Source organism: Bacillus rossius, chromosome 6 (assembly GCF_032445375.1).
Source record: "Bacillus rossius redtenbacheri isolate Brsri chromosome 6, Brsri_v3, whole genome shotgun sequence".
NCBI lineage: Eukaryota > Metazoa > Arthropoda > Insecta > Phasmatodea > Bacillidae > Bacillus > Bacillus rossius.
The window spans coordinates 866697-881873 of record NC_086334.1 but is presented as its reverse complement, the minus strand read 5'-3'; the positions used below and the strand labels follow the sequence as shown (position 1 = coordinate 881873).

The window sequence follows — 15177 nt, the reverse complement described above, 5'->3', positions numbered from 1 at the left end:
CGTGACATCGAGACAGAGGACCATGAAATGGTCAAGTCCTTAGTGCTGTAGGCAATGGGATCAATCTTGCGTATTTTTAGTTTTTTAAGGAGCATGGAGGTGTCTTAGGTTTATCAGTGTTACCCATGTGGATCATCACGAGCCACCAGTCATGGGTTGTGTACAAGTGGAACAAGTCACAATCTTGTCTGGCTACCACGACGATGATTGTTCCTTGCACAAACGTAAACACTTGAATCTCTCAACAACTGTTGCAAGTAGTGGGTGTAAAACTGCTAAATGACTTGAAACGGTTAACAATAATTATCAAATAAAACCGCCTAAAATGAATTTTGAATTTTATTCTTCTCTCGGCGGTGTACTAATTACATGTTCTTTGCAAGATAGGTCCGACAGAAAATGCTCACTTTTGCCAAATATTACTCACAGTTTGTTGCCTTCACAAAATAATGTTCCTAGCGACTCTGTCGTCTGGGTACGAAGATATACTGGGAAAAATCCCAGTGGACCACCCGGGTATATGCCACACGTCTGGGGCCTAGAAATTCTAATTAAAGGCCCCGGCAGCCAGATGTGGAATTGTCCGCCGTCAAGCACCCATAAAATGTTATTTGTAAGCTGTCTCTCCCCCCCCCCCCCCCCCCCCCCCCCCCCAACACGTTCGTTCGGCACAGTACGTGAACAATGACTGACAAAACAAAGCACTTTACAAAGCTTACAGAAAAATTCACTTAGATGGAGACTTCCCCAAAATGCTGCTTTCCTATTGGCTTCAACACTTATTCTTACAACTACTATTCAGTGATTCCCTGTTCTGCTGACCTTACCCTTCTGTCACATGTCTCTATCGTTCTCTTACACTAGATGCAATAAATTATCGTCTGTCCTTTCAGCAACACTGTATCACCACACTTCTTTCTTTCTATTTACTCCCAGCTTGCTTAGGTTATAAGAACGTCACCAACACACTACGGTACAGATGCGTAAACTGATCATTATAAAAAGAATATTTGAATGCAATAAATTACACTGATAATCACACTTGCATAATCTAGCCAGCAAAATAAAGACCAGTACAAACCTAGTTAAAAAATTATTAAATATCACCATTAATTACAAGAATATTACTGATAGAATTTAATTCAAAACTGGGTCAGCTGATCCCTTCTGAATGACAAATCTTAATATATATTCCTCAAAATTCTTATAAAAGCTGGGGGCACAGGGTCTTGGTTGTTTATCTGCCTGGCATTCTGTGAAACATGTTCCAAGTAAATTTCAAAATTGTAATAATGTCGGTCTAATGGTAAATGTATGATTAATGATTATTTATTCATCTTAAAGTGTTAAATAGGAAATTAATTATGCTGATCATTAAAATGTTGTATCAGAGATTTTCAATGCACAATGGAAATAAATTATTGTAACCATTATTCTCATTGGAAAAATAAAATTTATTGTTTGTTTTCGTACCACTATTTTCTTATTTCTGAGCCAACTGAAAACCATGCACCAGATAGATCAAACTGGTATGTTTAGACTCTTCTTCTGGACTAATTGTATAGTATATGCACTGATGGGACTTCTAAATACAGAAAATATTTACTTTGAAGGGGTTTGCTCCATACCTAGCTTAAAAGTTTCCTTGTGTTAGCTCATGGTTGTTTACTTTTTCATTGATAATGGTTACTCCTGAGTGTCTTCCACACCAGTTTTATTACTCTAGTATGTGACATCAGTGGCCACAGTTGTCCAGAATTGGAATGATAGTTGTAACAGTTTGAGTTCCATCTTTGTTATTCATGATGATTTTTAATATGTATAATAAAAATTTTTTTAAACAGATACATGGAAACTGACCAAATTATATGCTGAAACATTGATTTTTTTTCTATTGCACACCATTAGTAAAACCATATTCCTCAGATTCAGATTTTTTTTTATAGTTACAAAGTTTATTTTATCCCTAGAATCACTCTGCAATAGGTGTAGGCTATAATTGCCCTATTCAATCTTTGTGGTATGTAGTTACATGAACAACCATTTGATAGAAGCACATTTCAAATACCTATTACAATATAAAAAATACAGTAGTGGAAAACTTATCTGTTTGTAATAAAAGAAAATATCCTTGACATTTCCTCCAATTTCCCTTAAAAATCCAGGTCAGTAGCAAGAATTATAAATTAATTTGTGATGTGTACATATTTTTTACTATCTAGATCAGACATGGGCAAACTTTTTAAGGGGAGGGCTAGATAAAATAAAAAGGTAGAATATTATAACACAACTCCTGCGTTAATGTATAGTTTCATTACATTGCAAACTGCCCTTCTGTTTGTAATGAAAATAAGATTTTTTCTTATAGTTTTCAAAATAAACCTAATGGTTAATATGAATTGTGTAAAAGTCTTATTTCCAATTTGCAATTTTGAAAATGTATGGCAGGCCCGGGCCTGCCTGCTGGCTATGTCAACTTTGTGGTGCGTAGTTACATGAGCAACCACTTTATAGATGTAGCTGTGATTTTGTAATAATTTCTTTCTAGTTAGGTGTTAATGAGTGACAAAAATAATGAACACATGAAAAAGAAAGTATATGACCATATGAGTTTATTAAAGGGACTTAAACTTATCTACAAGGTAATCCAACATAGCAAAAGAATTAAGGATGAGCCATAACTTGTACAATGACCTCCACTGCCCTGATTTCAAAGAGAATTCTTGCCAAGGCAACAAAAAGCCGAAGCCGTATCTAACATCTTGTAACTTGGAAGAATGATTAAACATTGCGGACCGTTAGGTTACCAAAATTAAACCTAATCATGGGCCATAAAAAAAAAATTAGAACCATTCAAATACATAATCAGAGAACAGGGAATCTATTAACTACATATATGTTACAGAACTTAACCCCATTTGCTTCAGTATTTCGTAACTTCAGTTACAAACTTGTAGCTTTTTAAATCAACTTTTACCATTTATAATTCTCTTAGAAATGGCTGAAATATAGCAACAAATACTTGTTTTCCATTTTTTGACTTCTCTTAAAATATTTTAAATAACAAAATTCAAAATTATTGATTAAAATTGTGTGTAAACAATGACAGTAATTTTCTTTTAAAATTCAGTTACGAAGAAAACTTTCTCATAAATAATTATATAAGGTTACACTGGACCACCGCATCTTGGCTTTAGTGAGGCAGTAAACAGAAGTCAAATGTGGCAAAATTAAGAGAGAAATAGTTCCCCTCCCCCCTCATGTTAGAGGATCACATGGTCAAATTTGCCATCACCAGCAATTACATATGACGCTTCAGTTTGCTTTGATGTGTCAATGACATGACGGAAGGTGAAAGTGTTACACTAAGAAAATATTTACTTTCAACTCTGCGAACTTAATAACATAGCGCAATCCCCCCAACACTACCAATTAACAGCACAATACTGCCACTCGACAAATGCACAATTTAGGTTCTAGTGTCTCTGCACAACACTTTAAAAAGGCTTTCTAAACAAAATAAAATAATTATAATCCTACATGTATTTCGTTCAGTTTAATTTCTCGCTCATGATGGTAATATTTTCTTTATAAGGCAACACACTAATAGTGCAAAGGAGGGTCTATCTAGCATCATGCTACATTACCAAGCATAGTTGCAGTTTGTTTCAGCAAATGGCAATGTTGACTAGCACAACTGCCAAATGAACGTGTATAGAAAACATCCATACATCAATTGAACTTCAATACACATGACCACAGTCTGAAAATTAAAATAGGCACATGGGGGGGGGGGGGGGGGGGGGGGTGTTTGTGTATTTATTTTTTTCATTGACAACTTTAATTGAAGGGTACATCATTGTGCACTACTTTTATACAAAACTCAAAATTTAATGAGATTATGTGACAAACTTTATGGATTCACATAACATGCCTGCAAGGGAAAAAAATATGCCAATAATCTACAGGTACAATTTATTAAATTTATTAGTATGGCAATTTACAGTTTTCCAGAGCCTCTGCCGTACAAAATTAAAAGACATTGTCCAACATTCACAACTCAACAATCTGAACACGATTTGTTCCAACAGATTACTTGCGCGATTTTTTTTAATGAAGTCGAATCCTCCGTCTTTCCATGAAATCACTCCAAACTTATAACTAAATTTCCATATCATTGTAATAAACAATCAATTCATTAAAAAATACACACATTAAAGTAGCACACATCGATTCTAAAAAAAAATACTATGAATAAACACCAAGTGATATTTTCTTGCAAAAAAAAATGCACGAGCATGAAACTTCACATAATGTGAACTTCAAGCTAGTATATAATCCAAACAAATTAATGATTTATTCCAACTAAATATATGGCTGAAATAATTTTATACACATTTCTTTTCTCAACCACAAACCACACGCTGCCAGGCAGGTCAAATATTTGCTGGAAACCCAGAAAGTGCATGACCTAACCCAATATATGTACAGAGCAGGGCACAATTGCTACAAATACCAAACAAACTTTCATTCAGCAAATAAATTCTAGAAATTCTACTATCAGTCTTGCAAATAACGTAAAAACTTAATTACTTTTAATATGTTTTCTAAACAATTAAGAAAAGTTTTTAAATATGCTTTATCATGTAATCAGTAAAAAAAGTCTCAATACCTCAACTTGTGACAAAATTGAACAACCTCTACAGTAAGTATCCCACGTTTGTCATTTTAATGCAACAATATTCACATTTGTCATTTTAATGCAGCAATATTCAATCACCTCTTAACCTTGTAAGAGAATGGAATTGAAAGCTACTAAATTATCAGACAGACACAATCAGAACAAAAGTATGAATTTTACAGTCAAATTTATAACATGCATTTACATCATGCTGATAATAATAATTTAAGTCTTCAAAACACTGACTGTCATTCAGCTGATATAGCTCTTGGCACACTGTGGTACGCAGCATGGAAAATCGACTTTGCATGATCACAGCCTTGGATTTACTTTGCATCTGCAAGTCACCACTAAATGCCACACCACCACGGAAGCGAAAACTTAATAAATATTGGATACGGTTGCAGTTTAAGGAATCCTGCTTCAAAGGTTTGAGTATGGTGATAGTCAATTGATTTTTGTTCACATTAAGGTTACAAACCAACAGTATTAACTTTTGACATATGATGGATGAGTTAAGTCAGTTAAATTGTTTAGATTGTAACATTTAAATATCAGTTCACCATTCATCACCAGTGCCATGATCGGAGTTCAGACAGACAAGGGAAACCAACCAGGAAGTTGGAAAATGTTTCAGTTTAGCACCAACTATCTTTAAAAACATAAAATTTGTTGACTGACCTTAGAAATACAGCCAGATGTAGTTTTTACCTTCTCAGGGATGAACGTGTGAAATATACCACAACTTCTAAGATGTTAGTTGAAACCATCTCAGATTCTTCTAATTTCTTAATGCTGCATTGATTCACAATTTGGGATGAAAATAGTTTGGCTTCAGTAACAAATGTTTTTAAATAATCTATTTTTGTTTGGATGATGGAAGGATTATGAAATTAGTGTTCAGTTGAAAATGGTAACTGTGCTGAATGGAACATGCTGTCCGTTTAATATAATTACATTCTCATCACGCTTACCACCATTCCTACAGGATGACTCGATTTGTTCGTCACTAAGAGACACCGACTAGTTGTAGAACAAAGGCTGGGTTTACAAACCACACAACGGACATTACAGTGCAACATACAACCAATACAAGAAAATCACAGTCATTTATAAAGCACACACGTCGCAAGAAGTCACCAAACCTACAAACAGATATCGTTAAACAGAAGAACCAAATTTCTACCCCGGGCTTCTTTTGATAATATTTATCATGAAAACAAAAGACAATGCAATAATTTTATTGAAACGTGTTAATTTCTTTTAGTGTGTGAAGCTTAACAAATGACACATATCTATTAAAAATGGCCGCAAAAACACAAGAAAGTTGTAAGATGAACAATACTTGCGTTGTGCTATTGCACCTTGTGTAGTTTGTAAACCGGTACTCTATGACGTGGTTGCTAACGTTCATTTTGTGTTCACGCGTACCAGTAACTGCGAGCGGAAAATCAACTTCGCTGTCGATGAATAAAAGCCTTAACCAGTTTGGGACAGCAAGTTTCAGCAGTGCTAACTTCGAGCCAGTTGTAAACACCACTTAACACTTTCAAGAATAGCAAAGTACATACTGCTTAATGTGCCTGACAGGCATTTTTTAAGCATTTTTTTTAATATTTTAATTTTGACATTTGTATACAGAAAGCTTGAAATTAAATATTTTTAGTCTACATTACAAAAAAAAATCTTTTAATACTCAGCTATTGTATGCCATGCAAATATAGGTATTCAAGATAAGAGAAAAATGCTGGACGTTATTGTGAGAATGCCACCTGACAGACTAACAACACCATGCTATGACACATGAAAATCATCCTTAAAGTGTTAATATGAAACAAACTAAATAAAAAAAACACATTTTACAGACAGCCAATACAATTTTTGAACATGATAGATTTTATAGGTGCCACAGTTTTCTCTCTTTTAGGAATAGTGTACATTCAGAGGACGATGTGTACTTGATCCTTGAATAATCAAACTCTGCGATGAGCAGTCAGAAAATTTTGTCGTGAACAACTTTCGTAAACATTACACCCCAATGTCGTTGCACAAAATGATAACCAAACTGCAAATGTTTAAAGCAGCAGTTTATGTATATTAAGGAGAAAAATAACAATGAAATTATGGTTTTGTTAGGTCAGCTACATTACATAATCATGTCAAATCTGTTAAAATATTTAAATTCTTAAAAACAGGGTGTTTTATTCCCACCTGCAGTTATTATTCGCTGTATTTACCAGAAACTGCTACCTTAACATTTATTTACCTATTTCTTTTAAAATCTTTCGAAGTATGTTCTACAATCATAACAGTACTGATAAAAGCATAATGCTGGCACACACAACACACACAGCTTGAAATGGCCATCCCTTAAGGTTTATATGATTGTAATAACATTAGTGTTAGAACAAGTACATACAAAGAAAAAAATTATTCATACATCATGAACTAGCCATATGTTCAATCAAGTACACACACCTCAAATGATAAATTCAAGAAAATTAATCATTCCATAAAAATATTAATCTTTGCACTTATCCATCAAACTATTAATTCACTCACTCTCACTTTACCAACATTTCTACAAAAATATTAATAAATTATTTTTGCTGATTGGTGCTAATTTCCCATTGGCTAACAGTTCCTACATTCTGCAAATTAAAATTATACTGTATCCCATGTAAGGTGTAGTGCTACACAAAAAACACATGATGAACATAAACAGCAGCACCATTATATGTACGTACATACACTTTCCTTGCCTTTTATTTTTACCTCTACCTAAACATTTTTGGAGAGCAAACATGAGGTACAAATTCTTCAGTTTTATAACCATTTACACCTCAACCACATGCAGAAACTAGTCAACCTCAAACCCAACAAACTGACAAATACACAGATGATCTTTTGATTTGTTCATTATAATAAAAAAACCTCTCTGCCAGCAAAATTGATTGTTACATTAAAAATAATGCTACAAGTTTTAAAACTAGGTAAAAAAAATAGGTATTATAATAAAAAAAGCAAATTCTTAACATCTACAACAATCGTGAAATCTTCCAAATTGGCTCAACAAAAGTGTTTTCTAGTTTCTGGAAGGCTGCCCAACTGTAGTCATGATCTCTCACCTAAGCTAAATGTTAAATATATGGTGGAAGTAGGGGGAGGTAAAAGTAATAAGCATAAACACCCCCCCCCCCCCCCCAAATCGCTGAAGATATGAAAAAAAAAAGTGATATCTCGGTGAAGGCAGTGATGCATGTTGAGAAAGGTAACGCAACTGTACAAAGCCCTTGTTTTTTTATGTAAATTTTATGAATACAAATACTTTTTATATATTTTTTTCCAAATCCCCTCCTGAAATAAATGCCTGTATCAATAACTGATTTTTTTTATGTTTGAACCATAAAGCAAACTACTGAGTTCACGAATGTGTAATTCACTTGAGCTACAAAAAGAGAAATTTAAAAGCAAATTTTGTTGCCATTGTTGACATATTTACTTTTCCATTAATATAATATTTTCGCACAAATCCAGATGCAAGTTAGCTAACTAGATGCAATAACCCAACATCAACCTAATTCTTCAAAATGGACAAGTAATTTTTATTTCAAACCTGCAAATGCAGCTAAAGTGAACTTAGAAAAATTATTTATTCATCAGGACAAAATTACACAGCAAGTTAGCTCTCAGATTTCCAACCTAGTGGCCATCGCAACAGAGTCCATCAGGAGCAGTGAAGACATGCAAATTACACACGCTAGGAAATATAGGAAATTCATAACACTAACAGTAGTACGACAATAAACCTAGGATTTCAGCATTATTATAAGGAGTAAACAATTTTAGTGTTACATGTTATAATTCTTTATACCCTAAAGTACACACTTTACTCCTGCTAATCTTACACCGGGTTTGAAATAGCAAATTTTGAAGACAAAATGATCACATGGCACTATTCTGCATTCCAAATCAAAGAAGTATTTCGTAAATGTATTTTTCGCACAATGTCAACATTGATTTCAACATTCAGAATAAAAACACGAGGTATTAAGTACGACAATCAACAAAAAACCATAAATGATGAAGTTACAATTATTATAGATACAGTGTTTAATGAATTTCAGAGATGTTTCTTGAAAAAAAAAAATATTTTAATCCTAAAATTACTTGAACCTATTTCTAAAATATTCTTAAAATCAACCACATCTGATTGATAAGAATGTGAAACAAGTGAATGCAGGATGTATCCAATCATCAAAACCAAACAAATCATAAATTTACGAATTAATCAATTAGAACATTGCCTCTGGTTGATTACAGACCATTGTACTTGAAGAGGTTGTTAATTATTTATCCTCGCGCATTAAATGCTCCATTTAAAGTAAATCTGATGCAGTCCATGCCTGAAGCTTAGAATTGCTCTGATTCGTGACTTTCCCACGGCTGTTCTGAGAAGGCACATTTTAATGTATGTCTGTTTCATTAGGTTCCTGCCTTTTACAGCTCACACTACATACAGATAATTATCTTTCCAAATGCAGTAGACATTTTTTTCCCGTTAAAATATACCTGTAGCAGGTTCAGTACACAAACTCAACATTCCCACATGATATTGGTTTTACAAACATCTTTCACTAACAAACCAGATTTCTAGCCGTGGGTCTTATTAACTGCCAGCACCCGTTTATGGTTAACATAACCTGCAACATCAGACATGCTGGAAAAAGTAAAAACTTTAATACTGGTGGGTCATCAGCAGATGTAAACAAGACAGATTGGACAGTAATTTTTGTAAAGTTGTATCATGAGCTTACAAAAGTTGTGTTTGTCTTTTTTTGTTTTGCACTTGTTAATTCAGCTCCACTTTCCTACACCTGTGTTTCTTAAATTATTAACATGATTTGCTGGTAATTCTGAAGGATAGCCACTTTTCTAAACAAATATTATAAAAAATTACAAAATACTTTGAGATAATTTAACCAGTTAGCCATTTTAACATGTGATTAGGTTAAGTTACATATTACAAACACAATTGCGAGAATGGTCATTTGGTCAGGTTTGCTACATTTAAAATGCCTCATAATAGTGCAGACAGTTGGTTAGGTTAGCTACATTAAAAATACTATAAAATATTTTCAACAATTTTTAGGAATTACCAATATAAAATGTAGCTAACCACCATTCTCTTAATTGAAAATATATTTAATGTAACCAAACCTAACCAACTGTTCACTCAATTAAGTATTATAAATCTCTCTTAACTAACCTAATCAACCATCCACACTATTATAGAATATTTATAACTAACCTCACGATTTTACAGTATTCTGAAAATACCCAACATAATATCTCTTTAAATGGTCAAGTACTGGTAAACTACTTGAAATGTCAAAATGCCCTTTAAATAATAAATGTAAAACATGTCAAGCAATAAATATTTTTTTTATTAATATAACTTTCATGTAGAAGTGGCTCTTATTCAGAATTACTAATTTGTTTGGATTCTGAATCAAAGCAGTCTACAAAGGTTGCAGACATATTTTACTGTTATACACAAAAACTGTCAACTAAATTTTTTTTCTTTCAAAATTTAGGAAAAACTTTGTATAACTGTGACAGCTCCTGCCATTGTGAACAAACAAAAAAGACCTGCTACACGTCAACTCAAGAAAATGACCACTTACCAGGCCACGAGTCACTTCCAGTGATGGCCCAACGCTGTATAGCTTGCTAACTGACGGGAAAGAAGTATTGACAAAGTATAACTTCTTGAAACTGATCGCTTCAACTCAACTAATAGTCTTGTGGCTTCTACAAAGACTGACCAGTGACCACCAAGTATTTCTTCCCTAAAGCTTGTTCTGCATATCATTTGTAACTACTGCATGTATAACGCACTCACCAATTACTCCAGCATCTTAATGCAAGTCACGTACAACCTACAACTAACTTGCAGAAAAACCGAGTTCCTACAAACTTTCATTGCAATTTGAATCCAAGAATTATTTGGGAACTCAAACTAAGTCTAAAATAAAAAAATAGTATATTACTCATAAAAATTACTCAACTCAGATTTTATAATAAACTGATTAATGAGCTATCAGTTCAAACCAGCTTATGTCTAATTCTAATATTTGTAACTTAATGAAACAAAACTCTATGCAGCAAATATTTAATAAACTTTAAACTTACATTACTGTATTTAGATTCTTCACCATTCTTACAAGACCGAAATGAATTCAGGACTGAACCAAAATTATGAGATTTTACAATTAAATTAAATAATTCCGATAAATTTGAGTTTAAATTGAATCCAAGGTAAACATTTTACTCTCGATTCGTATGACATCGAACCACCACTTTGCAATTAGTTACAGGCACTTTGTTCTGTATTGCAGCCTGCAAGCAGATAGCTCTGGATCTTCCAATTCAAATTCATTCCACCTTCACTACCATTTATAACACAAAGTTCAAATTAAAATATTACTGAAAACATACTTCATTTTATGTACTATTTATATTTAATTATGTCAGAGTTTAGTCAGTACTCTAGATAGGATAGTTAACATTTCCACAAAATCTAAGTCACTTTACATTATAATTTACTCAATAATAAATTGCTGTTACACTTTTAGAACCAATAACTGGTCAGAAAACAACTGAAGTCATTTGAATGATGTATTGAGATAATATAGTTCTATAATAAAAAGTTCTTTGTGGTAAACGGAAATAAAAAAACTTCTGCCTTCTCAGATACTGCCGTAAAGAAATATTGACACAAATCCTTGGCAAAGTTATTTACAATCTTGCTTTAGAAGCAACTATACAAAATCCGAACTTCAGATAACATGAAAAAACTACAATTAAACTTCTCAAAAAAACCTAATTTCAAACATTTAGTCTGTTACATACTGTACACACATGAAAGCATTGTATACATACACCCTGAGCCATTCAAGTCTGCAAACAAAGAGTGAACTCATCCCAAGTGAAACTAGGATGGAAGCTGATATATACTGAAATAAATAGCACAAAGCATTTTAGAATTGCATTCAAAGGCTAAACGAAGCAAACAATAGCATCAGCAGCACAAACTTCACAAACTTGTCCAACACACTGCCTTGACATTTACTTTATATAGGAAAGTCACTCCTCACTCCAATGTTAATGAAATAATTTCTGCTATCGCAAATGATGTTTGTTTTATAGGAAATGTTACAACTACACATCCTACATAAGTTATTACACTATAACGCACAAACAAAACTATTGACCAACTTATGGCTAAAAAATATTTCCAAGACTAACACTTAATGCCTGTGTTGAGAAATTATTTTGATTTTATGTACTGATGATAAAAATAAGTTTAACATTTGATGTCTAATTACATGACTATTTTTTTTTTAGACAATCCTAGTTTCCAGAATATCAAAAAATCCAGCTGACAAGTTCTTTACTAGATATGCAACAACACAGTATGTTTAAGGTCTAATGAAAATCAAATGGTTCAGCCAAGAACAGGAAAATCTCGCTCGTCGTCCACTTTTGGAGCACTCTGCCTCTGCACTCTGTTGCTCTGTTCTGGGCGCTCAAACCGCTCTCGATCAGGACGCTCGAACCTCTCACGATCTGGGCGCTCGAACCTCTCACGATCTGGGCGCTCGAACCGCTCACGCTCAGGGCGATCGAACCGCTCACCACCTGGGCGGTTGAAACGCTCACGCGGTGGCTGACTATCTCCAGGTGGAACCTCTCCCTCGCCGCGGTTCCCAGCCATGCCACCTCGGAAGCCACCCCTTCCGCCTCGCGGCCCTCCGCGGAGCCCGCCTCCACGGGCACCCCTCCCTCTGACGCCACGCCGCGAGTCTGTGAAGCGAATGTCGATTTCCAACAAATGCTTCTGTCTGCCCACGCGCTGGGGGTACTCTGAAACATCGTACTCATCTTCATCATCTGCCTCTTCCTCAGCTTTCTTTTTGTTCAGCTCGTACATCTTCTTCCACTGACTCAGGTCCTCTCCCTCCCCAGCCTTGCGCAGATTGAAGGTGGGTTTCTGCCTGTTGCCCCGCATGGCCTTGTACTCATCAAGCGTCAGCTCTTTGGGCTCCTCCTCCTCTTGCGGCTGGGCTGGCTCCTGGTCACCATCAGGAGGCGGCACAGCGTCCCCGTCTGCTTCCACAGCCGGCGGCGGTACCGCCGCTGCCGCCACCGCCAGCGGTGCCTCAGGGGCAGGCTCTTTCTCCATGGGCTCCAGCCACTGCGGGTCAGTCGGCATCAGCTCTGCACCCCAATCCGACTCGTCGTTCTGATAGGTCGTGGTGCTCAAGTCGGCGATGTCGTCCTTCATGGTACCCCAGTTGTGCGAACCGCTGCCTTCGCGCTTGTCGACGGGCTTCACCCCGGCCTTGTCCGAGCCAGACTTGCGGTCGAACTCCCGCTTGCCCCTGGCGTCGTACCCGCCACGCCCCGTGCCCCGTCCTCTTCCACGGCCTATGCCTCTAGGGCTACCCCGGGCCCCGCGGCCTCGCACATCACCAAAGTCGTACCTGGGAGCATCACGGAAGGGCTCGCGTCCTTCGCGGTTGAACTCGTTCTGACCTACTGGCTGATCCTCCCGGTTTCGCTTGTTGTTTCTCTCCTCGCGCGTTTCACCGGCAAACTTCCTCTCGCCTCTTTCCGGCGGCTGTCGTGACGAAGATTTCCCTCTCACACTCTCATCTTTCGGCTTAACAGCATCGGTGGGTTTCACATTTTGTGTATCTTTAATTCCTTTACGAACTTCTTGAAGAGGTTTCGCTTTAGTTTCAGCTTTACCTTTATTCTCCTTCTCCGACAACTTCGTCTTCTTCTTGGCTTCTTTCTCCTGTTCTTGGATCTTTATAACTTCCAGAGGATCCTCCGCTTCGTCAAGGAATATAGAATATCTGTTTGCGACCCCGATACCGTACGTATTTTCCATTATGAATGAAATCCTCGAGGACTAGAGGATATCAATATAATATAAATTCGCCACCACGCGACTTGAATTCACTACATTCAAAATGGCGTACAACGTAGAGCATTATTTCACAAAAAAGTACGGAAACACGTTCATTTGTTTACCGAAAACAAATTACAACTTCTACATTTTTAGGAAAACCATATTCTCTGTCATGAATTTAACATTAAAATTTTACCAAACTGTAAAGTAAAAGCAATTATTTGATAAGACTTTGAAATAGTTACACACAAATTTATGAAGCAACCAAAATTTCAAAGCATAGCGTACAAAATGTTGGTAGACCTTATTGTAAATATAAAAAATATAAATATTAAATAATGTTCTGGTCGCAAGCTCTCTATGCTAATAGCAACTCTACCAAATTCTTTTTACAAAGAGAATTTTAGACGATTTGGAGCAACTTAAAATATGTCTAACACAAATAAGTATTTTTTTTCCAGACAGAATAGAAAGTAAAACAGAGGTATTTGCCTGTTTTTCAATCATAGACTCAAAAATTAATTAATTTTAATAACTCTCCAAATATTTAGTTTCAGAATCCAAATTTATTATGTATTTTGAATTCGGCGTTTTGCTACCCAAATTTGGAAATATACATTTAAATATTTTTTTCATTAAATACCATATTTGAAATATTAACTTGATGGTGTTCTTCATATCGTCTACAATTTGTTACTCCCATGGGCGTACTTTTTGCATTGCGACAATAATTCATAGTGCAAGAATCACACTTAACCTCAGTACGAGATGTCCCAACGTGGCAATGAGACACTAAATGTAAATAACATGCATAGATATTCCAGGATGTCAGCCCGAGGTAAAGCTAAAATTATTTAAGAAAATATGGTTATCACTGTTTTACCTACAAACATGACACTGGGGTGATTAGGGTTTAACCAGGTGCCAGCTAGAGAACTAATTCCAGTGCGCTAGATCATGGTACGAAAAGACTCTCTCTCCCCAGGCTTGATGGTACCATGTGGCTGTTGGGCGATAGGGTCGCGTGACCTGGCAAAGGTTCCCCAATGTATAAGCTCCCCAGGTTGCTATTAAGATGACGGAAAGACACGAGTATATATTAAGTCACTGCAAACCAGTATACTGACACGCCAAGTGTTCAACCTCTCCCACACATGTTTAAGGTACCATGCCTATTCACATAATTACCATTCTTCGGCATGGCATTATAATCATACCATACTATAAGGTGCACTTTTTAAAAGAATAATAATATATGCCCATATTAAATTACATAATAACTTCGATACTAAATATTTGACATTATTCTGCCTGCTTCAGCTAATGCAATGGTGGTTTTTACCGAAATGTCAACTATCGAGAGTGGTCGGGGGGTTGGTGTGCATTAAGAGGAACTTATCAGGGGATGTTTTCTGGCCACATGGCTCGAGGCAGCAGGTTGGACGCTCGGCAGAGACCCCCAAGCTGTAAGCCACACAGGATGCTAAGTACAGAATCAAAGAGCGTTTCCAGG

The 15177-nt window shown here is 35.8% G+C and overlaps 1 protein-coding gene across 1 annotated transcript; it reads right to left on the bottom strand.

The window, feature by feature from the left end:
• Positions 1-3958: 3958 nt before the first annotated feature.
• Positions 3959-14043, bottom strand: LOC134532456 (SERPINE1 mRNA-binding protein 1-like). The gene has a single exon (XM_063368865.1). The coding sequence runs from the start codon at positions 13641-13643 to the stop codon at positions 12192-12194; it is 1452 nt and encodes a 483-aa protein (XP_063224935.1). The 5' UTR covers positions 13644-14043; the 3' UTR covers positions 3959-12191.
• Between the last annotated feature and the right edge of the window lie 1134 nt (positions 14044-15177).

What these genes read in the sequence shown, in the direction of transcription:
- LOC134532456 (XM_063368865.1), bottom strand. Translation starts at nt 13,643, where the DNA reads ATGGAAAATACGTACGGTATCGGGGTCGCAAACAGATATTCTATATTC.